Source organism: Lepisosteus oculatus, chromosome 22 (assembly GCF_040954835.1).
Source record: "Lepisosteus oculatus isolate fLepOcu1 chromosome 22, fLepOcu1.hap2, whole genome shotgun sequence".
NCBI classification, from domain to species: Eukaryota; Metazoa; Chordata; class Actinopteri; order Semionotiformes; family Lepisosteidae; genus Lepisosteus; species Lepisosteus oculatus.
The window spans coordinates 2,227,335-2,253,375 of NC_090717.1; the positions used below are offsets into that span (position 1 = coordinate 2,227,335).

Genomic DNA, 26,041 nt, shown 5'->3' on the forward strand with positions numbered 1-26,041 from the left:
TCAATTCAGGGGCTACGTGTGTACTGTCTCCTCCCGAAAGCATCGTAGTGCTAACAACATAGTAAAACTAGATCTTCAGATCTATCGTCAATGTACGAGTGTTTACCAAAATCGATCGTAACTAAAGGAGCACGTTAAATCCTTCGTAATCTACGTGCTCCCCGACCCGCTTGTTAATCAAGTGATTCTTAAACTGGCTACCTCCTGCGCCAACCTTAGCGACAGAGATCGCCAGACAGAGCACATTCAATTCACGTCAAGACAATTCTCTGCGAGTTTAGAATACTAAGATGTTTTATTAAGGATGTTGATATTTTGTAGTACTATGTAAGAGGAAATTTTTGGAAAAAGAAAATTTATTTATAGAGTAATGAATTTATTAGTCATCCTGGGTAAATTTCATATTCATAAGTCAAATGCTCCAATAATACTCCCTCCTTTAGTACTTTTGAGGTGAGGTTTACATTTAATTTAAATTCCATAAAGAACGTGAAAAATGCTAAAGCAAGGAAAATATTTGATATATGTAAAATATAACTTGGTTACATAAATATTTATGTCATTACCGCTGGCAGTTAATTGTTTTTTTTATTATTCTGTTTCTTTCTTTTAACTGTATTTTCTCCTCTACTTGTATTTGTATGGGAGCGGCGAGGACACAATCCGTTACAATACATTTAATTAAAAATAATAAAAAATACGTTTTATGCTTGACTAGATGATAAGATTTTAATGATGAAATGCAGTAATGCATTATTTAAGTTAAATCATTGGGCCTAATATTTATTTATGTTTAAAGTTCGAATGTTCTGTCGTGATTGTTGACGGTAAAGCTTAGACCTACTTGTTTTTAAATTTGATTATAGGTCCTGTATTTGTTGAGTGACACTTACCAAGCTTAGTAGTTAATGTTTCCAGATGTCGTGTCAATAAGACCAATTAAAATTGAGTTCCAACACACCCAATAACTACAGTATATTCTCATGAAACACTGTGATTCTTAACAATGGTAGCGTGACAAATACATTTTGCTTTAAATCAAAGACGTCGTGCAGGACGCATAAACTGCCCACACAGTCAATCTTGGTTTTCTTTTACGGCATATCAGTCATTTATTTTATTTTCTCTGAGAAACAATAAGTGTCCCATTTTGTGCCTATCTATACACTTTCGCTTAAAAGGTTGCTAAATGTTGATGTCATGTTGACTTCATATTCCTTTTCACAACTTTATTTCATCCCACTGAAGGACCAAAACCGACACCATATTTTTTTCTTATAAAATATACTTTATTCCGAAAAAAAAACATCTCAAAAGGAAACATCTCCCACATGTTAACACTCCACTTAATAAAAACAACGGCGGAACGGCGGTGATTGTCCGTTATCAATCATTGCAAGTGTGGTCGGATTTGCGCTATTATGAGAGTCCCTCCAAACCCTACCACTTCCTGTTGTCCATTAATCCCTGTACAGGGTCCAAAGTCCTTTCCAGCGCTCCCTCGCTGTGGGGAAACCCCATTTGGGGACGTCGCGCTTCATCCTCCTCCTGAGGTCCGCCAAGATCCTCTCCTCCAGCTCATTCGCTCCCCCCTTGATGTTGTGCCGGATGAGATTGTTCCTCGCATCCCACAGACCTTTTTTTGTGAGGGACAGCAGCAGCCACATCAGGAACTGCGTCCCCTTGTCTAATCCGGTAGGTGCCAGCCCCCGCAGAATGTACTGGCAAATGAGCGCCGCACCCATTCCCAGGAGTTGCATAACGTTGTCCATTCTGCCCCACGCCGCCTTGGCGAAGGGGCAGCTCCAGAACACGTGCTCCTGAGTCTCCTCAACGAAACACGTGTCCCGGGGGCAATGCGGATTCCTGGAGATCGAGTGTCTGTAGAGGACCTCTCTGGTAGCCAGTCTCTTGTGTACGGCCATCCAGTTGAGGTCCTTCAGTTCGTTGTCCAGTTCTTTCGGCTGCGTTCTTTCCCAGACTTGTCTGGGAACTTGCAGCCTTTCGTCGGCGACCAGATGCCCCCTCACCTCTTTGTACAGAGCTCTGTGGTTGGTGCAGAGCTCTGGCTGTCTCGTGGCCTCGTACCTCCTGCTCCACTTGACAGCGTGGGTGTAGAACTCCGGTCGCCTCTCTGCCTTGGGCCCAGTGTTTGACCAACGTGCTACTTCAGTTAAACTGGTTTTTGGGAAACACTCGTAAATTAACGATAGATCTTAAGAGTGAGTTTGCGATGTTCTTAGCGCTACGATGCTTTTGGGAAACTCACCCCTGTTCTCGTGGCTGGCTCGGTTGTGTTGGGTATTATTTGTAAAAAGTCACTAAGATCAGAAAATCGCTTTATGTTTATGCTGAACACCAGCATAAGTGACACACTGACCGGGTTAGGCGGTTACTGGTCTACAGAGATCTGCATGGAGTACTAACACACAGAAGACATGATGGATGGATGGATTAATACCCTCATTGTTTCCTTTTTTAATTCTATAATGTTCGCATGCCCAAAGGGGTTGGGCAACCAGCTGACCTTGGACCCCTAGACGTTTTTGGTTCTTCTTTTGGTCTTCTTGGCTTCTGTTCTGTATTGACAAAATGAATCGTCAATTGCATTGCTAAGCGCCTTGGGAAACCTTGTTGTTAAAGGCTCTTTATAAAAATAAACTGAATTCAATTGAATTCATCTATAATTTTCTTGATACTATAACCACCGAGGAGAACCTAATCAAGATAAAAAAACATCTGTGTATAGTTGCTACTTTTCTCTGAGAAGCCAAACACATAATCTGTTGTTATTAACCCAGCATTTCAAATCCCCACCCCGGCGCACCCAGTGAAACACGCAGAGCGGTCAGAGACTGAGCTGTGCTGTGAGGGTGAAGCGCTGTGGAGAGACAGGGGGCCCAGCCTCCGCTCCCTGGACTCTTCTGCTGTCGCTGTGGTCAAGTAATCAGCCTACACGTGACCTAGATACACAGGAATAACATGACTGAAGACTGTTTTCAAGGAAGTTTATTTTACAACAGTTATTGAACTATTAAAGTACAGAAGTATAAGATATATGTACAATATTAAATCAATAACAGTGATGACAAAATGCAGTGATTAGATGAAACCCGAAGAAATGTATTATAGTTGCTTAGTGACACACCTCCGACATGTTTACATTTGTATCCAGCTTTCATTTCTACAAAGAAACACCTGCGATAGATTTCTGAAGTCACCTCTGTTCTTTGCAGTCCTCCATCTGATAACTGTATGTGTAGTGACACATGACAAAAAAAGATTATATATTCATTTATACGGATCAGAATGTACAAATATTTTCGCGTCCTATTTCTCTTTTTTTGCCTCTTTACAATCAAGCGGTTAGAGTATAGCTTGCAGGACTGGCTCACGGAAAGCGAAGGCTCTGATATGAAATCGCAGCAGATTCTCAAAAGAAAGTTATCCGAGGAAGTGCACAACAAGGGGCACAACAAAACGTAACAAGTGCTCGAGAGGCAGCAAAGGAGCAAATATGGTGGAATTCAGAAGATCTCTTTATGGTCTGAGTTTTTTGTACGTGTCGCTGTCCGTGTTATTTAAAGGGAGGCGCCCGAGCTGTTAATGGTTATGCTCTGGGAAGAGGGGAGGTGAGACTTTCTGCACACGGAGTGCGTGATAACGCACATTCCATGGTCTGATTACAACCACACCGGCTGCTTTGATTCACGGTATAGACATTTCCCTTTTCAGAAGACACTGCAAGAACAGCAGTAAACCCCTCTCACAATAGCCGATCAATCACATGATTGTTTCGTTACTTCCTAAGTTGACTTTTTAAAACATTCTTTTGAAAAGAAAAACGTTCTGTATTACGCAGTAATATAATGTAGCATTCTAACTACAGGTTAAAGGTTAATTACAAATAAGCATATTTAAACTTTATGCAGTGCATGTTTACTCCTGGCATGAGTTAGATCCCGAAATTTTCAGTTCCCCTTCGTTATTGTCGATATTTCTTCAATACGTTTGCGGCTTGTTTTAGACTCTTCATCGATCCTGGAAAAAAGAAAAAGGGCAAAGCTTTTTTTTTCTTTCATGTAACAATTTCAGCGTCATTTTATGTCTTAATTATTCTACGTTGGGATTGCGAATGATGAATTATTTCAAAAGCAGTTTGCTAGCCGGAAATAATGATGAGTCCTTCAGAAGGTGACGATCACACACACCCTGACCTTCTGAAACTACTGTTTCTTTCTCAACTGATGATGAAGGAAGGTTTGTCTGGTAACAGTAATTTTTCTGTTGGATTATATCACCTCGTTCTCTTAAGAACTCAGCTGGCCTTCCCAATGTATAAAACGTGTAGTTTGCTAAACTTGTTGAATAGATTGCTGCTCGCCTTTGAATTGGAACAATTTCCTTGTATTTTGATGTATCGCCCTGATTACAGTGTGTCTACTCTTGATTAAGGGACAGTCAAGGTAGGAAATACACATTAACAATATGTACATGAAAAAATAGGGAATAAAGGTAATTGGGTCATAGCACATTTTTAAGATGTTTTTTTTTCATAAACCACATTTATGAATGAATTTTGCGAAGGTATTTCCTTTCTGTAATTAAAAAAATGTTCCTGTAATTTAAAACAAATGACAAATCAACAAACGATTAAGACTTGGCAGCGCCTCTAGAAACCGGGCTTATGCCTAGGTTTCCTGGAGTTCTGTAATCAGGTATCATGTTTAGCGACCTAAACACACAATAAGAGCAAGTTATTTGTCCAACTAAGTGATCCAGTAAGCAGTTCACAACTCACCTGGAAACACAAAAGAGCGAGGTTACAGTGAGCTGAGAAGAGCTCTCATTTCTTAGTTTTTTGAATGGACAACTGATCCCGTCATTAAGTGTACGCACAATATTTAAATTGCTAATTGGTAAAGTTCCTACCTTCTCCTCAGTAGTGGACAGACTCTCCCCCACACCGTCTTCAGCACAGACTCCTTGAGAGCGGGGCTCCCCCAGATGTACAGTCCGGGGGTGCTGGTTGCAGTGAACCTTACCAGCAGGCCAAGCGGATCATTGGCGTTGTTCCTGAACATATATCGTGACCCGGTGGCGTGAACCACGATAATATAGTACAGCTGAGGAGACCAGAGCGTCAGGAAGCAGACTACCACCACGATAATGAGTCTCAGGGACTCTTTCTTGCTGTCTCTCTCTGGACCCGGCGGCTCACGAGCAATCTGGTATTTAGCAATGAGATAGAGTTTTATGGTAAGAGCCACTTTTGCGGTTACTATCACTTGAAAAGATAGAGTTGCATATGCATACATTCTTGTAGACTGTTCAATTGTAATGTGGTATTGAATTGTTATGAACAAGTAAGTATAAGCCCAACAGAAAACGCAAATTCCTATAACTACATTCCTAGTTACATACCGATTGTAAGTATAAGGATAAGCTACAGCAAGGAATCGGTCCAGCTGTGCAAACATGATGGTCCAAATATTGACACCCCGTAGCGAAGGCACTATTAAATAGGTACCGTTCCTTGGCGGATAGCTCTCGTACACATCAAACAGACCGGTGTAGTAACCACCTAACCCGGTCAGTGTGTCACTTATGCTGGTGTTCAGCATGAAAATAAAGCGATTTTGTGCTCGTAGTGACTTTTTATTAAGAATACCCAACACAACCGAGCCAGCCACTAGAAAAGAACTCGTACAAACTAGTAGATTGATTAAAAAAATGAAGTAGTCAGCGGCGCTACTGAAGTCCACCGCTAACGGCACAGTGAGGTTCAGCGCAACCATCGCGTCGGAAAATGAGCATCTGGCGATGCTGCTGTAGTGTTTAAGTAGATGAACACGCCGGAGGAGATGCCTCGTGTTTACACAGTCATAGCACGTCTGGGGCTTCGGGTCTCCTGGAGCTAATTAACTTGCGAGCTCAGAATCTTAAGGTTGTTCGCCAGGGGAAGGTGACAGGTGGATTCCTAACGGAATGTCATTTACTGATTGTGTTTTTTCAATGTTAAATAGATGAGTGGTAGTTTACTGAACACAATAAGTTTCGCGTTCTCCTGCGAATAAAAACGATCTTAGAATCATTTAATGGTTCGTGTTTTTCGGGGAAAGCTAAGAGGTAGATTCCTAAAACAATATATTTTACCTGGAAGGATTTCTTACCTTTTTAGTAAATAAATTAATTGCTTAATTAACAGTGCTGTACTGCAATGGAAAGAAAATCTTTAATACTCGTGGTGGTTATTGACGATGCAGAAAGTGTGCATCTCTGTAAATTGCGTGACTGGTATTTAACCAATTATGATGATAATTCAATTTATTAGCAATTTTCAAGCAATGGGGAGCGCCCTGCAATGGGCACATACCAGACAATAGAAGCAAAAAGCGAAAGAGAAACAGAAGGGTAAATGAAGATAAACAGTATAAGGCACATTCACCTTTTTAGTGGAGTGGCGTTTAGTCGGGTCTGAAACATTTTGCAGAATCTCCTGCTTAGGCGGATAGAACCAGTTCAGCCCTTAACCGTAGATCTGCTCCACTCGTGTAGGGAGTCCTTAAAGAAGGTTTGTGGTAGATAAATCAGTGTTTTTTCTAAATTTCACCGAGGTCCTGACTCCTGTGGTCATTAAAAATCCCAGGGTGTGTCTCGAAAAGAGTAGGGGTGTAACCCCTGGCCAAATTCCCCCCTCGCCTTTGCCACTCATGGCCTCCTAATAATCCCCATCATTGAACTGGCTTCATCACTCTGCTCTCCTCCCCACTGAGAGCTGGTGTGTGGGGAGAGGACTGGCGCATCATCCAGGTGGGGCTGCACACTGCTGGTGGTGGAGGGGATCCCCATTACTGTAAAGTGCTTTGAGTGGAGTGCCCAGAAAAGAGCTATATAAGTGTAATTATTATGATTATGATTATTATGATTAATAATAATAATCCTAAAGAAATTACTTGAGTAAGGCGTTACTCTAGTATAATCCTAATGGGAAAAATATCCTTACTTCAGCGTCAGACACGACAAGCAGGAGTCCCTTCTCGTACTCCTGAAAGAAGTGTTGTGTTCTAAGGCCTCTTGGGGTTTTCCTCCTGCATTGCCAGTTACTTCCAAATGACAGAAGAGGTGATGAACGACACAGTGAGCTGAGCAGGCAATCGAGCTGCACTGCCGGGTCTGAACACCAGATGGGACCATAAGACTTGACAATGCGTTCTGATTTTTCCCTTGTGAGGTGAATTAGTCTGCAGGGTTTCATCTGTAGGTATAGTTTTAGAACCATGGTAACCATAGTAAGAACCATGGGAGGAATGTCCTGTAGCTGTAAATTCTTAAATCGCTAAATGTGATCTCATACTATCTTTACAAATTGCGAATTTAGCAACATCCACGTTTCTCTTTTGTATCATATCATACCATAGAAATATCATAGTTCTGTTCTTTGACAGAAAAAAGCTAAGCACAGGGACAACATCTTGTATATTTTATATTAGTTTCAGATTACAAACTTCATTTATTCTTGAGTCAGTAGGTTTCTTGAAAAACGCAGCTAAGGATATTTTTGTAATGTTGGCCAGCAGCCATTTCACCCCACAGCTCACAACTGACAACCTACTGAAGCTCAGTAGGGGTGAGCCTGGCCAGTACCTGGACGGGAGAGCTCCTGGGAAAAACTTAAGCTGCTGCAGGAAGAGGTGTGGTGGTGAGGCCAGCAGGAGGCTATGTGGGTCTATGTGGGTCCCAATGCCCCAGCATAGTAACGGGAACATTGTACGTAAAGATCTGAGTCCTGACTCTTTGGTCATTTAAAAATCCCAGGGTGTTTCTCAAAAAGAGTAGAGGTGTTACCCCAGTGGCCTGCCAAATTTCCCATTGGCCCTTACCAATCATGGCCTCCTAATAATTCCTATCTCTGATATGGCTCAATCACTCTGTGTCAGGAACAGTTCTTTCCGGTCCCTATGCAGACGACATGATCCAGGGTTGAGTGAGGAAAAACTGGGGGAAAAGGCATGCAGGATACGGGGATGAAGACATGGGGGCATGTCCAGGGAGTGCTGGTGGTCGGAGGGGGTGTAAGCGAGGCAAACAATCCAGGCACGAGTCCAAAGAGAAATCCAAAAACAGGTCCAAGGCCAGGTGATCCATCCAAGAGAGAAGATTAAAAACCAGAGCTGGGTCGGGACCGGCAGGGGGAACGGGAACAGGAACAGAATCTTAAAACCATAACGGAGCCAGACGCATCCAGGTCCCGGGCTCGCATGATGCGGGAACCAATGCACAGCCCGGATTAGCGTCAGCGTCTGGCTTTTAAGGGGGAACTGAAAAGGGGCTGGAACAAGGAACAGGTGCGGGGAATGAGGAAAACAAGGAAGGGCTGGAGCGCCCTTAAGAGGGGGGTTTGCGATCGTGACACTCTGCTCTCCTCCCCACTGAGTGCTGGTGTGTGGGGAGTGTACTGGCGCACTATGGCTGCAGTCGCATCATCCAGATGGTTCTGCATACTGGAAGTGGTGGAGGGGATCCCCATTACCTGTAAAGTACTTTGAGCGAGGTGTCTAGAAAAGCATTATATGAGTGTAAGCAATTATTGTTATTAAGATCAATCTTAGTAAAAACCTTGAGAATGATTATTTATACTACACTTTAGGAAACATATTTACAGTTATATGAATGACTTTCACGTTATTGTTGCCTCTTGTAGATGTAGTTATGTCTTCCTCGGTGTGTCACAGAGCAGAATGACAGGGGCGGGCCAGGAGCTGTTCTGGACCCCACAGCGAGGGCGGCACGGCCCGGAGTAGCGGCCGGCGCACTGCAGGAGAGACTCCGCTTCACTGAGCCGGGTGCAGGAAGGGAAACCAGGGACAGGGCAGGATAGGGCGCTAGAACTCGGGCCGTCCACCAGGTGGCGCACCAGGTACCAGGCTGATCAGAGCGCGCTCTCTTCAAGGGGGGCAGTGTCTCCTGTAGAGACCAGGCCAGGCGCGCACTCTCAGGGCGCCAGGGGCTAGGGGCCAGGAAAAAGTGAGCTGTGATGTGAGGTTGAAGCGCTGTGGAGAGACAGGGGGCCCAGCCTCCGCTCCCTGGACTCTGTCGTCTGCTGTCGCTGTGGTCAAGTACTCAGCCTACACATGATAAATTGCCTGAAGACTGGTTCCAGGGAAGTTTATTTAAAAATAAAATATTGAACAATTGAAGTACAGACGTATAAGTGACAAAAAGCAGTGATTAGATGATACCCGAAGAAATGTATTTTAGATCTTGGCGACATTTTAACGTTTGTGTCCAACTGTTTCTACAAAGAAACCCCTGAGATAGATTTCTAAAGTGATGTCACCTGTGTTCTTTTCATTTGCATTTGATAACTGGGTGTGTTGTGACACGTTCACAAATCAATTACAAATTTTCACTTCAGGTTGTAAAAATAAATCTGCTTCCCAGTTCTTATTTTTGCCTCTTTAAAATGAAGCGGTTTAAGTGTTGCTTGCAGGACTGGCTCACAGAACGCGAGAGCTCTGATGTTTTTTCGCTGATAACATCCCAGAAAATTCTCAAAAGAAAATCATCCGAAGAGTGCAAACGACAGACAGAAAAGGTCCAATAAGGCGGAATTCAAAGTAACGATATATTTACGGTCTAAATGATCCGTAAGGGTTGCTGTTCCTGTTATTCAAAGGGTCTTTGTTTCATCCGAATCCACCTGATAACATTATTGTTTGCTTTCAGAAACGTCATTTTGAAAAGAGAAACAATATTTTCAGTTTTCCGTAGTCGACAATTCTAATGAAATGTTTAAGATGTTAAATACACCCAAGACAAATTTGAATTAATTAAAATAAATATATATAAACTGTATGCAGTGGTTATTTCACCCTGGAGTATGTTAAATCCTGGTTTTTTCAATTCCCCATCTGAGTTATACGCTGTATTTCTTCAACATGTTTGCGGCTTGTGTTGGACTCTGGTCGGATCCTGAAAAATACACACAGAAAAAAAAGGGTTATTGATCCACCATTTAACAGTTTAAGCTTCAGATTATATCCTAATTATTTGGTGTAGGGTTTGAGAAAGAGCAATTTATCCTCAATAAGCCAGTCCGCATCAATCATTCCTCTTCTGTAAGGGGTGTCGATCGATTAGCACTTTCCCTGTAATGTGAAATATAGCCGTATTTAGCAAAGAAACGGAGTGTTCGTACACCTGAAAGAGGGAGACTCCCTTCAGTTATAGATCGTATTCACAGCAAGTAATTCACATTTTAAGAAAATGAACATGCAACACTTAAGAGTAAAAAGAAATGAGTGGAAATTATTTTTTTACTACGCATTTCACAAAAACACATCGTGCGATGGCATGCTGCTTTAATTTAGCAGAATTGTCAATTCAGCAAAGGACTGAGAGTTGCACCGCTTCTCTAGAAACTGGTCCTACTGTATGTCTGGGTGTCCTGGAGTTTTTTAAACGGGTATCATGTCAGTCTTTAAAGTTTCCGTTAAAAGACCTGAAAGACACACAGTAAAAGCGGGTTATTACTCTCAGTAAGAATCCAGTAAGCAGCTCGCATGTAGACATCACCATAGGGGTGGTAGGAGATGGCAGCTACCAAATTTCTCCTATTGTCTTAAAATTACCAACAAAAGAACGTGTAAACGCAGGTAGACCTTGTGTTATATTGAGAATCGTGACTATTTTGTACTTTATTTCAACAGGTCTTTAGCAGGCTCTGTAAATATTACAAAACACGGTGAGAAATAACGACGTCTGAGCGTCTTTCACCGCGCCGAAGGCGCTTCAGAGTGGTGTCCGATATGAATGCAAGTTCTGCTCAGAATAGCTCGTCTTGCGAGGCAGTTCGGCCAGGGGTACTGCTGCAGAGGAGAATACTAGTCTGCCTTTTAGAAGTACATCCTGTTTAAGAAAGCAAATAATATGATTTTAACATAGAACCCCCATAGGAGTCCCAGCCACCCAAAGAAAATCCTGGCTACACTACTGTTTGAAAACGCAAATGAGTGGGGCTACAGGGAGCACGTCCGGACGGGACAGAAAAGTTGTTTTAATACAAGAGAGATTAGAACTATTATATTTAAAATAATACTAGAGAGAAGAGTGCAACATTCAAATCACTTCCTAAATCGTTTTATCTTAATCCAGTTCCTACCTTTTTCTCAGTGGAGGACAGACTCTCCCCCACACTGTCTTCAGCACAGCCTCCCTGAGAGCGGGGCTCCCCCAGATGTACAGCCCGGGGGTACAGGTTGCAGTGAATCTTATCATCATGCTAAAAGGGTCGCTGGCGTTGTTTTTAAACATGTATCGTGACCTGGTCACTTGAACTACGATAATGTAGTAAAAGCGAGGAGTCCAGAGCGCCAGGAAGCAGACTACCACCACGATGATGAGTCTCAGGGACTCTTTCTTGCTGTCTCTCTGTGGACCCGGCGGCTCGCGAGCAATCTGGTATTTAGCGATGAGGTACAGCTTCACGTTCAACAACACTTTCAGGATTATTATTATTTGCATTGTCAGAATACCATATGCGTTCATTCTTGCAGCCATTTCGATCGTTATGAGATTCTGAACCAATAAGAAAAAGTAAGTGTAAAACCAACAAGAAACACAAACTCCTATAACTACAGTCCTGGATACATAACGATTGTAAGTATAAGGATAAACTACTGCAAGGAATCGGTCCACCTGTGCAGACATGATGGTCAGAATATTGACTCCCAGTAGCGAAGGCAGGATGAAATAGGTGCCGTTTTTGGACGGATAGCCCTCCTGTACATCAAACAGTCCGATGTAGTAACCGCCTAACCCGGTCAGAGTGTCAGATATGCTGGTGTTCAGCATGAAAATAAAGCGATTTTGTGCTCGCAGTTCCTTTTTACACATAATACCCAACACCACCGAGCCAGCCACGAGAAAAGAAGTCGTGGCTATCAGTAGATTGGTTATAAAAATGAAATAATCTTCAGCATCATTAAAGTCCACCGCTAACGGCACAGTGAGGTTCAGAGAAACCATCGCGTGGAGAAATGAGTCTCTGGCGATGCTGCTCTTGAGTTTTAACAGCTGACTAGAACGCAGATGTCTCATGTTAACTAAGTCACTGCATGCCTTGGGCTTCGTGTCTCCCGAGTACAATTACTTGCAAGTTCAGAATCCTAGGGTAGTTTGCATTTTCCTGGAGAAAAAAAAATCACAGGTGGATTCCCAACGTAATATAATTTACTTTATTTTCTTACCGTTTGCGATAAATATACGGTTAATAAACCCGAATTGCGATCTTTGTCACAGGAGACGTTTATATATGCATGGAAAAAACGAACAAAGTTCTATTTTTTAATATACTATATACAGCATATCAAAGATGTGCTACCCAAACAAAATATTGAGGCTAGCTTTGATCACCTATAGAAATCAATACACCTATAGAAATGTCTCCAATAGAAAACAGAAGAGCTTAAGAGGAGAAGGAGGAGAAGGTGTTCACACACATGGCTATTTTAATCATATTATGCTTCTTCCCAACTTTGAAACACTTTCTAAGAGTTTTGTTGCTTCCAAGATTGACAACCTCTCTCCACAACGCATGTTACTACTACACCTTGTCCTTGCAAGCCTAGTTTTGCCGGTCCATTCTGTATAGTTTCTACTTTCTACTCCCCACCTTGGAATCTTCTTTCATCTGACTCTGGTCTCAACTTTGTCTACCAATCTCATCTGTTTACTTTGGGTGACAGGCTCTTCTCCTGCTGCGCCCCAGAGCTCTGGAATTCTATTCCCAAGGATATCAGAGAGTAACCTACCCCGAACGCTTACAAATTCAGACTCAGAACATTCTTCACAAAGGCTTTTATTGCATTGATGTCTGTGTCTGCTCTCTTGCATCTTCTACTGCACTCTTGGTTGGTTAATTGGTCAATTGTGCAGTCCTCTCCTCTCCTATTCTTTCTTACTGTGAAGGGTTTACATAAGCACATTTTAAAGGTGCTTTATAAAATAAAGGTTCTTCTTCTTAACTGAAATTGTTTTTGCATGTCTCATTTAAAAAAAATAATTCTTTAACTCGGATATTCCCTCCCTCCAAACCCGCCTCGCCTCTCTAAAGAAGATCTGGAAGCATGCCCGATCCTCCCTTCTAAAATGTTCCCTGAGACAGAAGACCACCGCTGATCGTCATCGACGACCTGTGCCTAGATTACGACGAGGACAATACATCTGGTTGTCTACCAGGAATTTACCCCTTAGGCAACCTTCACATAAATTGGGACCCCATTATATTAGGCTTTTCTGCATCCTTTCTCAGATCACCCCTCTCACCTATCGTCTTGCCCTACCTCTGACTCTCAGGGTACTTCCCTCCTTCCACGTTTCTCTCCTGAAGCCCTACCACAGATCTCCCCTCTCCTGACCTCGACCTCCTCCACCTCCTCCACGAATCATTGACGGCCTGCATTCTTACACAGTTAACAAGATCTTGGGCACCTGCTGTCTCAGGGGCCATCGGCAGTTTCTTGTCGACTGGGAGGGCTACGACTCTGGGTTTACGAGGGAGATATTTTGGATCACGGCCTCATTGATGACTTCTTCCGTGTCCACTGAATAGGGTCGTCAGGAGCCGACCCTAAAGGGGGGGGTACTGTCATGTCCCACACTTGCCCTCGCAATCCCCGCTACATTCCCAAACCCACTGTTTCACGCTCTCATTCCTAACTGAACCCATCACATTCTCACAGGCACCAGATTCCACAGATTCTCACTCCTGAACCAATTATCCAACCACGTTCCTCTCCCTTCAGTACCTTCAGGGTGATCCGGCTGCTGGCTTCATGAATTGGCTTCATGAGTTGCATGTCAGCCAGTATCCAAATTTCTTTTCAGCATAAAGAAAAACCACAGCATTAGTCTTCAAAAGAGAAGGTAAAGTAGACAAATTGCATTAAAAATGTGATAGACAGGATGGCCTGTGACTAAAAGGTTGCATGCAACAACCTAATTTATTTTCAATATTAAATGTCTATATACATGCCATACGCAGGGACTGTAAAGCAATAGCAGACTGGGCCCATTCCTCTGTGTGCTGTGTGATGTGAAAGAAATCAAGTGACTTCATAAGAGGCATGCCTGGTAGTGCACTGTCTCTAGTGCATTAGTGAAGGCAGCAGCTGACCTGGCTAATTTATTAATCCGAATAGGTTTCTACTGGTAGGAGTTGCTAGATAACCAAACCTTCTCTGATGCTGGGATGCCGGATAGCTTCCCTAATCTGATGCAGAGCTTCATCAGTTCATCTTGGGTGAGGGGTCAAGTATCGCCATGGAGATTTGAGGATGTCTAGACCAGGGGTTTAGGAACTTTGGGATCCAGAGTCCATGATCCTGTCAGGTTTCTCTGTCTCTTTTAAATGCGACACCTGCCCATATGACTGTGTCTCCAGGTGATGCTTCTTTGGCGATCAGTTGATTTTTACAGTTGCTTTTGAAATGTTTTTGTCTGATATACTAAGCTTAAAGCAGCCTTGTGCCTCTGTGTCTTGGAGTCTGAGCACTGTGGTCTTCTCCTAAGACCAGGGTGTGAACTCCGGGGGGAGAGAGGCCTTGATTTGCCACAGCTGGTAAAACTTCTTTTACGGGAAAAAATGTATATTTCTGACAAATTATTAAAAAAAAATTGAGGTCCCTTTGAGCATGGTTTAGTTTTCTATTTGCTCAAATGAATCTGTTCTTGATTTTTTTTCCTTCTCCCTTAGAGTTGTCCTGTTCTAGGTTAAAATCCATATTTCTCTTCTGCTGCTGTTGATCTTGTCTTGTCAAGGGACAAGATTCTTCCTGGGAGTAAAACTATTCTCGAGAAAGTTTTGATAGTTTTTCAATTGCTCAAATTAAACTGTTTTTTTGAATACTCTTGTCCTGTTCTATGTTAAAATCAATATCCCCCCATTTACTGCCATTGATAAGGAAATTGGTCTTACAAGTGTTCAATATAATGTTTAAATGTTTTAGTAGGGCCCTTGCCTATACTGGCAGTTCAGGTCAGATGCCTGAGTCTGCTCATGTCGGCTCTGAAGCTCTTGCATTCTTGACTCACTTATTCATCACTCTGAGTCAGAAGGAATTTTAAAAACACAGCTGAGGTCATTTTATAAGATCATGTCTGATATATAAATCTTCAATTAATCATTTAATGCACACTGAAGTAATTCAATTACTTAAATTAATAATTGAAAAGTTTTTGGTTGATTTATCCGTGTTTTTATTTGTATGCATATTGCGCAGTGTCTTACAGTGCTTGCCCTGACTGAAACTATTAAAGTCTGGGGTTGTGATGGTGGTGATTACAAGAATAACTATTGACAAATGCCACTTCGAGTGCATCAAGAACCATCTTTAATCATGAGAACAATGCAGAAACTTTCCCCGTGACGTATAGATTCTCTGTATAAATTATTAACCCAGCATTTTAAATCCCCACCCCGGCGCACCCAGTGAATCACGCAGAGCGGTCAGAGACTGAGCTGTGCTGTGAGGTTGACGCGCTGTGGAGAGACAGGGGGCCCAGCCTCCGCTCCCTGGACTCTGTCGTCTGCTGTCGCTGTGGTCAAGTACTCAGCCTACACGTGACCTAAATTAATATTATTTAATATTTTTTTATTATACAATGCATATTGTAGTAAGACTGTATATTCGATTATATCTTATTAGGTGTAATCAATCAGGCTGTAAAAAATCGTCTTGCTTCCTAGTTTGTAACTTTCCTTATGGAAAATGAAATTGAAAATGACGGAATCGCAGAACGCGAGTCCTGCTAGTTTGAAAAGCCTAACTAGTCGTGTAGGGTAAGACAAAAGAAAACGGTCTTTGGCTCCAAGAGAGAAGTATTGCAACTAAATCATTTATGTTGTGGCAACAGTGTCCTTTCTTAACACCAGGTGTATTTCCGACAGAAAAATGAGAGAGAGACTTGAGATTCTCGTCATAAAGGAAAAGAGAAAAAACGCAAGGCAGAAATATGTTTTTATGCTGTAAAGGGGTCATTAGTGTTGGCCAGTAATACAAGTATTTAAAGGGCCTTCGATTTGATTTCCTTGGTTAGATTTTCAGGAGACACTGTCAGAATATAAATCAAATCTCCCCAAATACCCATCTGATCTATTGCTTTATTTTTAGATCATCGTTTTGACAAGAAAAAGCACAATACATGCTTTATGATCCTTATTCGCGTATGCTAACCAAGATGGCGTTTTAAAATAAAGCAGAGATTAATTAAAAGTATTAACTTTAAGCACGTTTAAAGTGCTGGAAGAGCATTTTTCCCTCGTGGTTCGCGTTGGCAACTTCACTGATATTTTCAGCCCCCCTTTGTTGCACTAGATGTTTCTTCAAAATGTTTGCACCTTGTTCTGCAGTCTGGGACGATCCTGAAAAAGACACAGCGAGATAGCGCTCTCGGGTTCACTTGGGTACGCTGGACGGATACGGCGCAAGCCGTCGGCGAAGCTGCCCGCCAGGGACCGCCGGCAGCCTGGGACATCGGGGTGCAGCTCTCCGAGGGGAGGAAAGGGGGTCCTCGGGACCTCGGTCCGGCGGACGGGCCACTCGATTAGGCGGGGGGGGTGCATGCCGGCGGACTGACAGACCGACGCGCTGGACACGGACGAGCCACCCTTATCCACAGCCGTGACCATCGATGGCCGGGCGCGGAATTCCAACACGCAGGCCCAATCAGGGGGCCCAGGAAAGCTGGTCGATTCAAGGCCCACGCCCTTAGTGTGTGTGTGTGTTGGGGGGGGGGGGTATCTAGACCTGGCCTGAGCTGTCAACTCGGTGCCCCTCGATAAACATCTCCCGCCCGAAGTTGGCTGGAGCGCCTGGGCGCGGTGGACACTGGGTACCCAGGCGCCATCTGCACCAACAGGAGGAGACATCGGCGGCGGACGGGTCCCACTCACGGAGCCGGGACCCGAGAGCACAGGGCTGCGGGAAAGAAATGGACTCGGGCGCTGGGAGGTGAAGGGGGAGACGATAGAAAGTGGAGAGAAAAGAGTGACTAGGCGTCCAAGACAAATGAGCGCTGAAACCGGGAAAGAGGAGCTCCGACGCGGCCGAGAGAGAGAGCCAGGGAGGCGGCAGAGGAGAGAGGGGCAGCAGGGGAGTTCGGGCTGCCTGGGTCGAGGGTCAAGAGCAGCAGGAAGCGCCGGAGAGAAGCACTGGGGCAACGCGGAGAAGGGCGCAGGATTGACTGGCGTAGGCTTGGAGCCGCCGTGCACGGCGAGGGCTGAACAAGGGAGCGTGGGAGCAGCGCGGCAGGACGAAGGACGAAGACAGGAACAGAAGAGCGAGAGATGCAGGTTGGTGACCGGAGAGGGGTTCTGGACGATTAATGCTCCCACCCTCTCCCCCCGGAATGCGAGAATTGAACGAGGCGGTGCTTCGGCATTATACAGGAACAGGGAAATAGAGTAATTGAAGCCCTAATAGGTAATTAGATAGGGTCTTGGGGAAAGTGCATCCAGTCAGAGCGGCAAGCCCTGGGAGAGCTCGAGTCCTCGTGAGGATACTCCGGTTTCCCAGGGCAACTGGAGGACGGCAGCCGTAAAAGGCATGATAATTGATATTTTAATGTTTTAAAATTTGGAATGGGTTTTCTCGGGTATCAATCGATGAAGTCTCAAAATAGTGTTGTGAAATACCTACTCCCTGGCATTGGCAACATGGCTCACTGTAGCTGTTCCTTCTGACTCGAGCTTTGTAAAACGTGTTCCTCTTTTTATTGAGGGAGAGTATTGATTTTGAATTTCACGAAGAATACGTTTCCACGGTACCTTGGGGCGAAAAAATAACTTAGCAACAGCTTAAAGCTCAATTTGCCGATAAATTGCTTTCAATTTAAGGTCTGCGCTATTCTGCTGCCTATGGTCATATACGGGTTTTTCGCACGAAGCCGTATTGAACAGTATTTCTCGCGTTGTGAACGTGTGCACACAGCGGTCCCCCGGGTTCCAGTTAAGTGCGTAATTACGCATCGATGAAAAACCGGAGGTTTAAAAAAAGATAATTAGCTCACTGATAGTTTGATGTAGAGGCTGTGGAAATATACACAAGTCGTGGTCTTTAAAATGCATTAGGATTGAAGGCGTTCTGTGCTTCCATTGCGAAGATATGGACAAAAGAATATTCGTGCCTGGTCAAAAAATGTCATAAAAACGAAAAAGTAAAGGCAGAGAAAGCATTCACAATGTATTTTATACACAAAGCAAGTGTTTTTGTAACTCTTAAGAGATTTCGTGAAAGCGCCACAGGCGTGCCAAAATCGTTTTCGAACTTCAAGCTAACTTTACCCCGGTAGAATGTGATGAAGAAAGAAGAGAGCTATTGGTCATTTCAAAAAAAAAAGCTGAACAACACCAACAGGCTGTAAAAGTGCAATGTGGCAACCTTACAGTCATGGCCAGAGGGTCGTTGACGTTGTTCTTGAACTAATATCTTGACTTAATAATTTCAATCACTAGAGTACAGTAAAAGCGAGGAGTCCAGAGCGCCAGGAAGCAGACTACCACCACGATGATGAGTCTCAGGGACTCTTTCTTGCTGTCTCTCTCTGGACCCGGCGGCTCCCGAGCAATCTGGTATTTAGCGATGAGGTACAGTTTCACGTTCATCAGCACTTTCGCGATTATTATTGCCTGAAGCGACAAAATACCATATGCGTTTATTTTGGCAGCCATTTCGATAGGAATGATTTTCTGAACCAATAAGAAAAAGTAAGTGTAAAACCAGCAGAAAACACAAACTCCTATAACTACAGTCCTTGGTTATATAACGACTGTAAGTATAAGGATAAAATACTGCAAGGAATCAGTGGACTTGTGCAAATAAGATCGTAATAATATTGACGCCCGACAGAGAAGTCACTATATAATAAGTGCCATTTCTGGACGGATAGCCCTCCTGCACATCAAACAGTCCGATATAGTAAGTACCTAACCCGGATAGTGTCACTTATGCTGGTGTTCAGCATGAAAACAAAGCGATTATGTACTCGAAGTGACTATAAGTGAAATAATGCCAAATACAGTCGAGCCAGCCACTAGAACAGAACTGGTGGCAGATTGGTTTAAAAAAACTAAAAAATCTCCCCCGTTATCGAAGTCCACCGTTAACCGCACAGTGAGGTTCAGACACATCATTGCGTGGTAAAATGAGTATCTGGTGATGCTGCTCTTGAGTTTTAATAGATTAACTCGTTGTAGCAGATAATTCGTGCTAACTTAATGTTAGTATGTCTGAGGCTTCGGGTCTCCTGAGATGAATTCACTTGATATGGTAGAAGTCAAAGGTAGTCTTTTCAGGGGAAAACGACAGATGGATAAAAAACAGAATGTCTTGTACTGGTTGGGTTTTCTCATATGTCTAATAAATAGACCAATAAACGATCGTTCATCAGATATAAAATCAGTACTGTGCGCAACAGAGATGAAAGTGTTAATTTACACGTTTTATTTCAGCTCGGTGTACACAGGTTGCTGTTCTGTAGAGGCTGCTGAAGAGTTATCAAGCAGATAACCGTGTAATACCATGAAAATATTTCATTTATTATCGCTTTTCAAGGAATCCGCGATGATGTACAGTACGATGGCAAAAACGAAGCAAACTTGAATATTAAAGTATTACTGAACCTTAATTAAAATTAGACGTTATTATCAGTCGAGGTTTTTAAAAATATTTGAGTCGCTAATAGACTGAGCAATGTGTTTCAGAGATTTGGAGCTGTACACACGGTTATATCACCCAATGAACTGCCTAGGTTAAAAGCTGAGTCTGGCGGTGTCTAAAGGCTACTGGTATAGCAAGTTCAGAGAAAGGAAACGTATTTTGACCCCTGTGACAAACATGTTTTGGACAAATGAATTTTAAAATATTTCCAAAAGTTTTTATCATTATTACTGTTCTATAAAAAAAAAACTATTCACTGAGTTTAAAGCCTTTTCCATGGGATGTTGCTCCTCATTTAGGCACTGTAAGAGCCTAAAGCAAAAAAAAACTAAAATGTGACCGATTTTGTTTTTCATTTTTCAGTTTTACCTTCTGTAAAGTCTGTTTGACAAGAGCAAAAAAATAAAATACATACTTGAACTTTCATCCACCTACTTTCAAACTGCTTCATCCAATTCAGGGCCGCGGGGCAGCCAGAGCCTATCCTGGCTAGCAACGGACACAAGGCCGGGTACACCACTGACCCTACGCCAGTCTGTCGAAGGGTACACGCATACAGACCCTTGCACCTAGGGCCAGTTGTCACAGACGCTAATTAACATACCGGTATATTTTGTGACTTTGGGAGAAGACCCACGCAGAATACAGAAACTCTGCGAAGACGGGAATTGAACCCAGAGCCCCCGAACTGCGAGACAGCAGTGTTAACCACTGCGTCACTGTTCCGTCTCTCCGGCGTCTTCATATTCTAACGAAAACGAACTCTTAAAACATAGCAAAGACATCAAGAATAAGTTAATGAAACGTAAACATTTTAAACTTCACATATTGCCTTTTTCCCTTGGATTGCTGTAAACCGTGTCGTCTTTCAGTTCCCCTTCGTTATGCTCGGTATTTCTCCATACAGTTTGCAGCTGCTTTTGGACTGTGGGCCGATCCTGGAAAACATGCAGAAAAAAGGGTTTTAGATATTTCATTTAAAAGAACAGCTGGCCAGCCGGGATGATTCGTCTTCTGGTCTGGGGGCTGTGATTCTCTCGCTATTAGGCTGGATCCTCTGCAGAGACAGCCGACCCGACAGGTCATTTTCGGACTCATTAAGCTTTCTTCTTTGTGCGAAAAATCTATGTGCAAACAGTATCTTTATGTACAGTATATAACATATTTGAGTACGGAATGTTCAACAGTGATGATTGACGATATTTTGAGGATTGGTTTCAAAAGCGGTTTGTAAATGCACTTCCCAAATATTGTATGAGATTTAAATTATCCCTTGATACAGTTCTTACCTTTTCCTCAGTGGAGGACAGATTATCCCCAAAACCGTCTTCAGCACAGCCTCCCGGAGAGCGGGGCTCCCCCAGATGTACAGTCCGGGGGTACAGGTTGAAGTGAATCGTAACATCATGGCCAGAGGGTCGTTGGCGTTATTTTTGAACAAATATCCAGATTTAATAATTTCAATCAACAAAGTGCAGTAAAAGTAAGGAGTCCAGAGCGCCAGGAAGCAGACTACCACCACGATGATGAGTCTCAGGGACTCTTGCTTGCTGTCTCTCTCTGGACCCGGCGGCTCCCGAGCAATCTGGTATTTAGCGATGAGGTACAGTTTCACGTTCATCAGCACTTTCGCGAGTATTATTCCCTGAAGCGACAAAATACCGTAAGCGTTCATTTTTGCGGCTACATCGACGGTAACGAGGTTCTGAATCATTAAGAAAAAATAGTTGTAAAACCAACAGAAAGCACACACTTCTATAACTACAGTTCTAGTTATATAACGACTGTAAGCATAAGGATAAACTACTGCAAGGAATCGGTCCACCTGTGCAGACATGATCGTAATAATGTTGACACCCAGTAACGTAGACACTATGTAATAGGTGCCGTTCCTGGACGGATAGCCCTCCTGTACATCAAACAGTCCGATATAATAGCTGCCAAACCCAGATAGTGTGTCACTTATGCTGGTGTTCAGCATGAAAATAAACCTGTTTTGTGTTCGGAGCGACTTTTTACAAAGAATACCCAACACAACCGCGACAGACACGAGAACAGAACTGGTGGCAATTATTAGATTCGTTATAATAATGAAATAATCTGCAGCATTTTCAAATTCAACCGCTAACGGCACAGTGAGGTTCAGAGTAATCATCGCTTGGCGAAATGAGTACCTGGCAAATCTGCTCTTGAGTTTTAATAGGTGAACAGAGCGCAGGAGATAATTATTCCCAGCAGGAGTGTCAGCAAGAATTAAACTCTAATCTTGCAGTGATAATTTAGTTGTCTTTTTAGCAGGATGTGAAGTGGATACCCAGCAGAATGTGCTGTTCCTATGAGGTTTTCTTTTTTAAAGTTTTTCGTAATTAGGAGAAATGAATGTCATTAAACACCAAGAATCACAGCACTTCACAAACACTGAAGTGTTTAAGTTATAAACAACTAAAAGCCCATTTGAGCATGCTGTACCAACAAAGTATAGAACAGAAGCAAAAATAGGAATAGGAAAAAATAAACAATGAGCAAAAGTATTTGATGACACCAAGATTGGTATTAATGCTGTTATTGAAAGATTTTTAATCAAGTTTTGAAAACCTCAGAGTCTCTTGCACATTGAATAGTATCCACAGAATCGGAGCTGCACACAATACACCACACGTTGTATTGTCCACTGAGTGGATCTTTGTGTTTAGTACACTGAGGCAGGTAGTTGAGGTTTCAGTGTCTTTTACTTGAACGGGGAGAACTTGAAAGTCCACTCCAAATTTCACAAGGAGCACAGGAGCAGCAAAATTCCACACCTACTGAAACCTGTTCCTTTTCTGTAGCGATGGGAGGGTTTTTAATCTGCTGTAACAATTAGAAATTGGAACAGCAAATTGCCTGAGTGCTTTGACAAACTGTTTGGAGTCAATCAAACGCAATAACTTACATTCTCACAGACGGATTCTAAATAGATAATTTATACAACACCAAAACATGTACAACGAACCAACAAGAGTAATAGAATATGCCTGTGAATTGATCAGCCGTGATACGAAAGGTTGATCATTCACTCGGGGACAACAAAGATCAGAGTTAATAACTGTAATGTGTTATTGTCAACCTCATAGGTTATGCCAGTCTCTTACAGTTAAATAGGAAACGTGCCTTTAATATTGTTGTTACGATGTGTGTCACCCTCCAGACAATGGGGCTGGACGCAGTGGTGTTACGGACCCAAGAGTGAGGGTGTCACAGTCCTGGGGGGCTGGCCGGCTCTTTGCATGTTGGGCGGTAGGCAGGCTGTCGCAGAACAGGACCAGCCTGAGGTGGCACTGTGCAGGGTGCTTTCAGCTGGTCTCTAGGTGCAAGGGCCTCCCAGGATTCAGACTCTCCATGGCTAATGTGTGGACTCCTAGTGGCAGGGCTCCAGGAACAGGGGTCGCTCGGATATTGGACAGTCTGCCAGGACATCACAGGATACAGGACGGTGGGCTGAAGATGGACACAGGGAAGGAGTGCAGGGATAACAGGAGCAGGACAGAGGAGAGCTGGAGAGCCAGCAAAGTGCTTTGCTCCAGGCTGCAGGGCAGGGCTGAGGGGTGTGGCACAGGGGCCACACAGCACACTCATTTCTGGGGTGGTGGCTGTCCAGACGGCACGCCAGATTCCTGGCTGACCAGCGTGTGCACTCTTCATGAGACCAGGCCAGCGCACACCATCAGGGCGCGTAGAGTGAGACCCCACTGACCAGGCCGCGGGAGTCATCTTGTGAGATCCGGGTCCGAAGAAGGGTGCCGAACTCTGCAGCCCGGAGGATCCCTGGACAGTACAGCTGCGAGCAGTGCTCCCAGGCAGAACCTGGGCAAAACAGGAGTACTGAAAGCCAAGAACAGGAAGGGCCCAACTGGGACAGAATAGAGCTGCAACTGGGACGTGCCCCGCTGTGATGCAGCATGACAACCGTAAGAGTAACACCCCCCCACTTAAGAGTCATTTCTCCCGACACGGATGGATGGGGAAAAGCGCTCGTATTCCCGGTCCACTGACGCACGCTGGGTCCGTCTAGTTGATTCTGCATTCTGTTACAACTGTGGCTGCTACATGGCAGTGCCGCAGGCGAGCTGACAGACCGAAACCCAGGCAGTCTGGGAGAGCTGAGGAGACAGAAGAACAGAGCAGGCTAGGAGTGTCCCAGCACACAGCTGTCTGCTTGGGTCTGGCTGCAACTAAGTCAGGAAATGGGGAAAACCGTGGTTTGTCCTGGTTACAGATTTTTAGTGAGTAGACTTGGGTATTCAGAATAGTGGCAAAAAGAGTCTTGCTGTGTTTATTTCATTGATCTGGCAATGAAACACAGATCTCTTCTGGTGCAGAAAGAATAGCGTGGGTACAGTTCTCTTCTTTACCGAGTCATTCTCTCTGTCCGGCGTGTTGGAGAATATGGAAGGCCTAACTCTGGCACCTTACAGTCACACGGCGGATAAAGTCGGAAATTCCAGGTTAGCTGGAAAGAGCTGAGCCAGTGAGCCTGGTCAGTACCTGGATGGGAGACTCCTGGGAAAAACTAAGGTTGCTGCTGGAAGAGGCGTTAGTGGGGCCAGCAGGGGGCGCTAACCCTGCGGCTCATGTGGGTCCTAATGCCCCAGTGTAGTGACGGGGACACTATACTGTAAACAGGCGCCGTCCTTCGGATGAGACGTAAAACCGAGGTCCTGACTCTCTGTGGTCATTAAAAATCCCAGGACGTTTCTCGAAAAGAGTAGGGGTGTAACCCCGGTGTCCTGGCCAAATTTCCCATTGGCCTTTATCAATCATGGCCTCCTAATAATCCCCCTCTATGAATTGGCTACATTACTCTGCTCTCCTCCCCACTGAGAGCTGGTGTGTGGTGAGCGTTCTGGCGCACTATGGCTGCCGTCGCATCATCCAGGTGGGGCTGCACACTGGTGGTGGTGGAGGGGAGACCCCATTACCTGTAAAGCGCTTTGAGTGGGGTGTCCAGAAAAGCGCTATATAAGTGTAAGCAATTATTATTATTATTATTATTATTATTATTATTATTATTATTATTATTATTATTATTATTATTATTAACCAACAAAATGAGCGGTGTTCACGCAGGTGTCACGATTGCTTTCAATTTAAGGTCTGCGCTATTCTGCTGCCTATGGTCATATACGGGTTTTTCGCACGAAGCCGTATTGAACAGTATTTCTCGCGTTGTGAACGTGTGCACACAGCGGTCCCCCGGCTTCCAGTTAAGTGCGTAATTACGCATCGATGAAAAACCGGAGGTTTAAAAAAAGATAATTAGCTCACTGATAGTTTGATGTAGAGGCTGTGGAAATATACACAAGTCGTGGTCTTTAAAATGCATTAGGATTGAAGGCGTTCTGTGCTTCCATTGCGAAGATATGGACAAAAGAATATTCGTGCGTGGTGAAAAAAATGTCATAAAAACGAAAAAGTAAAGGCAGAGAAAGCATTCACAATGTATTTTATACACAAAGCAAGTGTTTTTGTAACTCTTAAGAGATTTCGTGAAAGCGCCACAGGCGTGCCAAAATCGTTTTCGAACTTCAAGCTAACTTTACCCCGGTAGAATGTGATGAAGAAAGAAGAGAGCTATTGGTCATTTGAAAAAAAACTGAACAACACCAACAGGCTGTAAAAGTGCAATGTGGCAACCTTACAGTCATGGCCAGAGGGTCGTTGACGTTGTTCTTGAACTAATATCTTGACTTAATAATTTCAATCACTAGAGTACAGTAAAAGCGAGGTGTCCAGAGCGCCAGGAAGCAGACTACCACCACGATGATGAGTCTCAGGGACTCTTTCTTGCTGTCTCTCTCTGGACCCGGCGGCTCCCGAGCAATCTGGTATTTAGTGATGAGGTACAGTTTCACGTTCATCAGTACTTTCGCGATTATTTTTGCCTGAAGCGACAAAATACCATATGCGTTTATTTTGGCAGCCATTTCGATAGGAATGATTTTCTGAACCAATAAGAAAAAGTAAGTGTAAAACCAGCAGAAAACACAAACTCCTATAACTACAGTCCTTGGTTATATAACGACTGTAAGTATAAGGATAAACTACTGCAAGGAATCAGTGGACTTGTGCAAATAAGATCGTAATAATATTGACGCCCGACAGAGAAGTCACTATATAATAAGTGCCATTCCTGGACGGATAGCCCTCCTGCACATCACTTATGCTGGTGTTCAGCATGAAAACAAAGCGATTATGTACTCGAAGTGACTATAAGTGAAATAATGCCAAATACAGTCGAGCCAGCCACTAGAACAGAACTGGTGGCAGATTGGTTTAAAAAA

General features: G+C 43.7%; 3 protein-coding genes across 3 annotated transcripts; all 3 read right to left on the reverse strand.

The window, feature by feature from the left end:
* Window positions 1-1,460: 1,460 nt before the first annotated feature.
* LOC107079712 (G-protein coupled receptor 183-like) lies at window positions 1,461-5,798 on the reverse strand. Its single transcript, XM_069182331.1, has 3 exons — window positions 4,933-5,798; window positions 1,920-2,091; window positions 1,461-1,826 (listed from the first exon to the last, which is right to left on the reverse strand). The coding sequence occupies exons 1-3, from the start codon at window positions 5,796-5,798 to the stop codon at window positions 1,461-1,463; spliced, it is 1,404 nt and encodes a 467-aa protein (XP_069038432.1).
* A 5,362-nt stretch (window positions 5,799-11,160) lies between these two features.
* Window positions 11,161-12,030, reverse strand: LOC107079713 (G-protein coupled receptor 183-like). The gene has a single exon (XM_015365868.2). The coding sequence runs from the start codon at window positions 12,028-12,030 to the stop codon at window positions 11,161-11,163; it is 870 nt and encodes a 289-aa protein (XP_015221354.1).
* Window positions 12,031-20,576: 8,546 nt separating this feature from the next.
* LOC138224514 (somatostatin receptor type 5-like) lies at window positions 20,577-21,876 on the reverse strand. Its single transcript, XM_069182332.1, has 2 exons — window positions 21,011-21,876; window positions 20,577-20,659 (listed from the first exon to the last, which is right to left on the reverse strand). Exons 1-2 carry the CDS (start codon window positions 21,874-21,876, stop codon window positions 20,590-20,592), a joined length of 936 nt encoding a protein of 311 aa, XP_069038433.1. The 3' UTR covers window positions 20,577-20,589.
* Window positions 21,877-26,041: the final 4,165 nt, after the last annotated feature.

Coding starts and splice junctions, on each gene's coding strand:
- LOC107079712 (XM_069182331.1), bottom strand. CDS start 5,798: ATGGTTGCGCTGAACCTCACTGTGCCGTTAGCGGTGGACTTCAGTAGC. Junction 2,092..4,932: donor TGTCCACTACTGAGGAGAAG/GTAGGAACTTTA, acceptor CAAGTGGAGCAG/GAGGTACGAGGCCACGAGAC. Junction 1,827..1,919: donor AGGACCTCAACTGGATGGCC/GTACACAAGAGA, acceptor TTCGTTGAGGAG/ACTCAGGAGCACGTGTTCTG.
- LOC107079713 (XM_015365868.2), bottom strand. CDS start 12,030: ATGGTTTCTCTGAACCTCACTGTGCCGTTAGCGGTGGACTTTAATGAT.
- LOC138224514 (XM_069182332.1), bottom strand. CDS start 21,876: ATGATTACTCTGAACCTCACTGTGCCGTTAGCGGTTGAATTTGAAAAT. Junction 20,660..21,010: donor TGTCCTCCACTGAGGAAAAG/GTAAGAACTGTA, acceptor CATGTTTTCCAG/GATCGGCCCACAGTCCAAAA.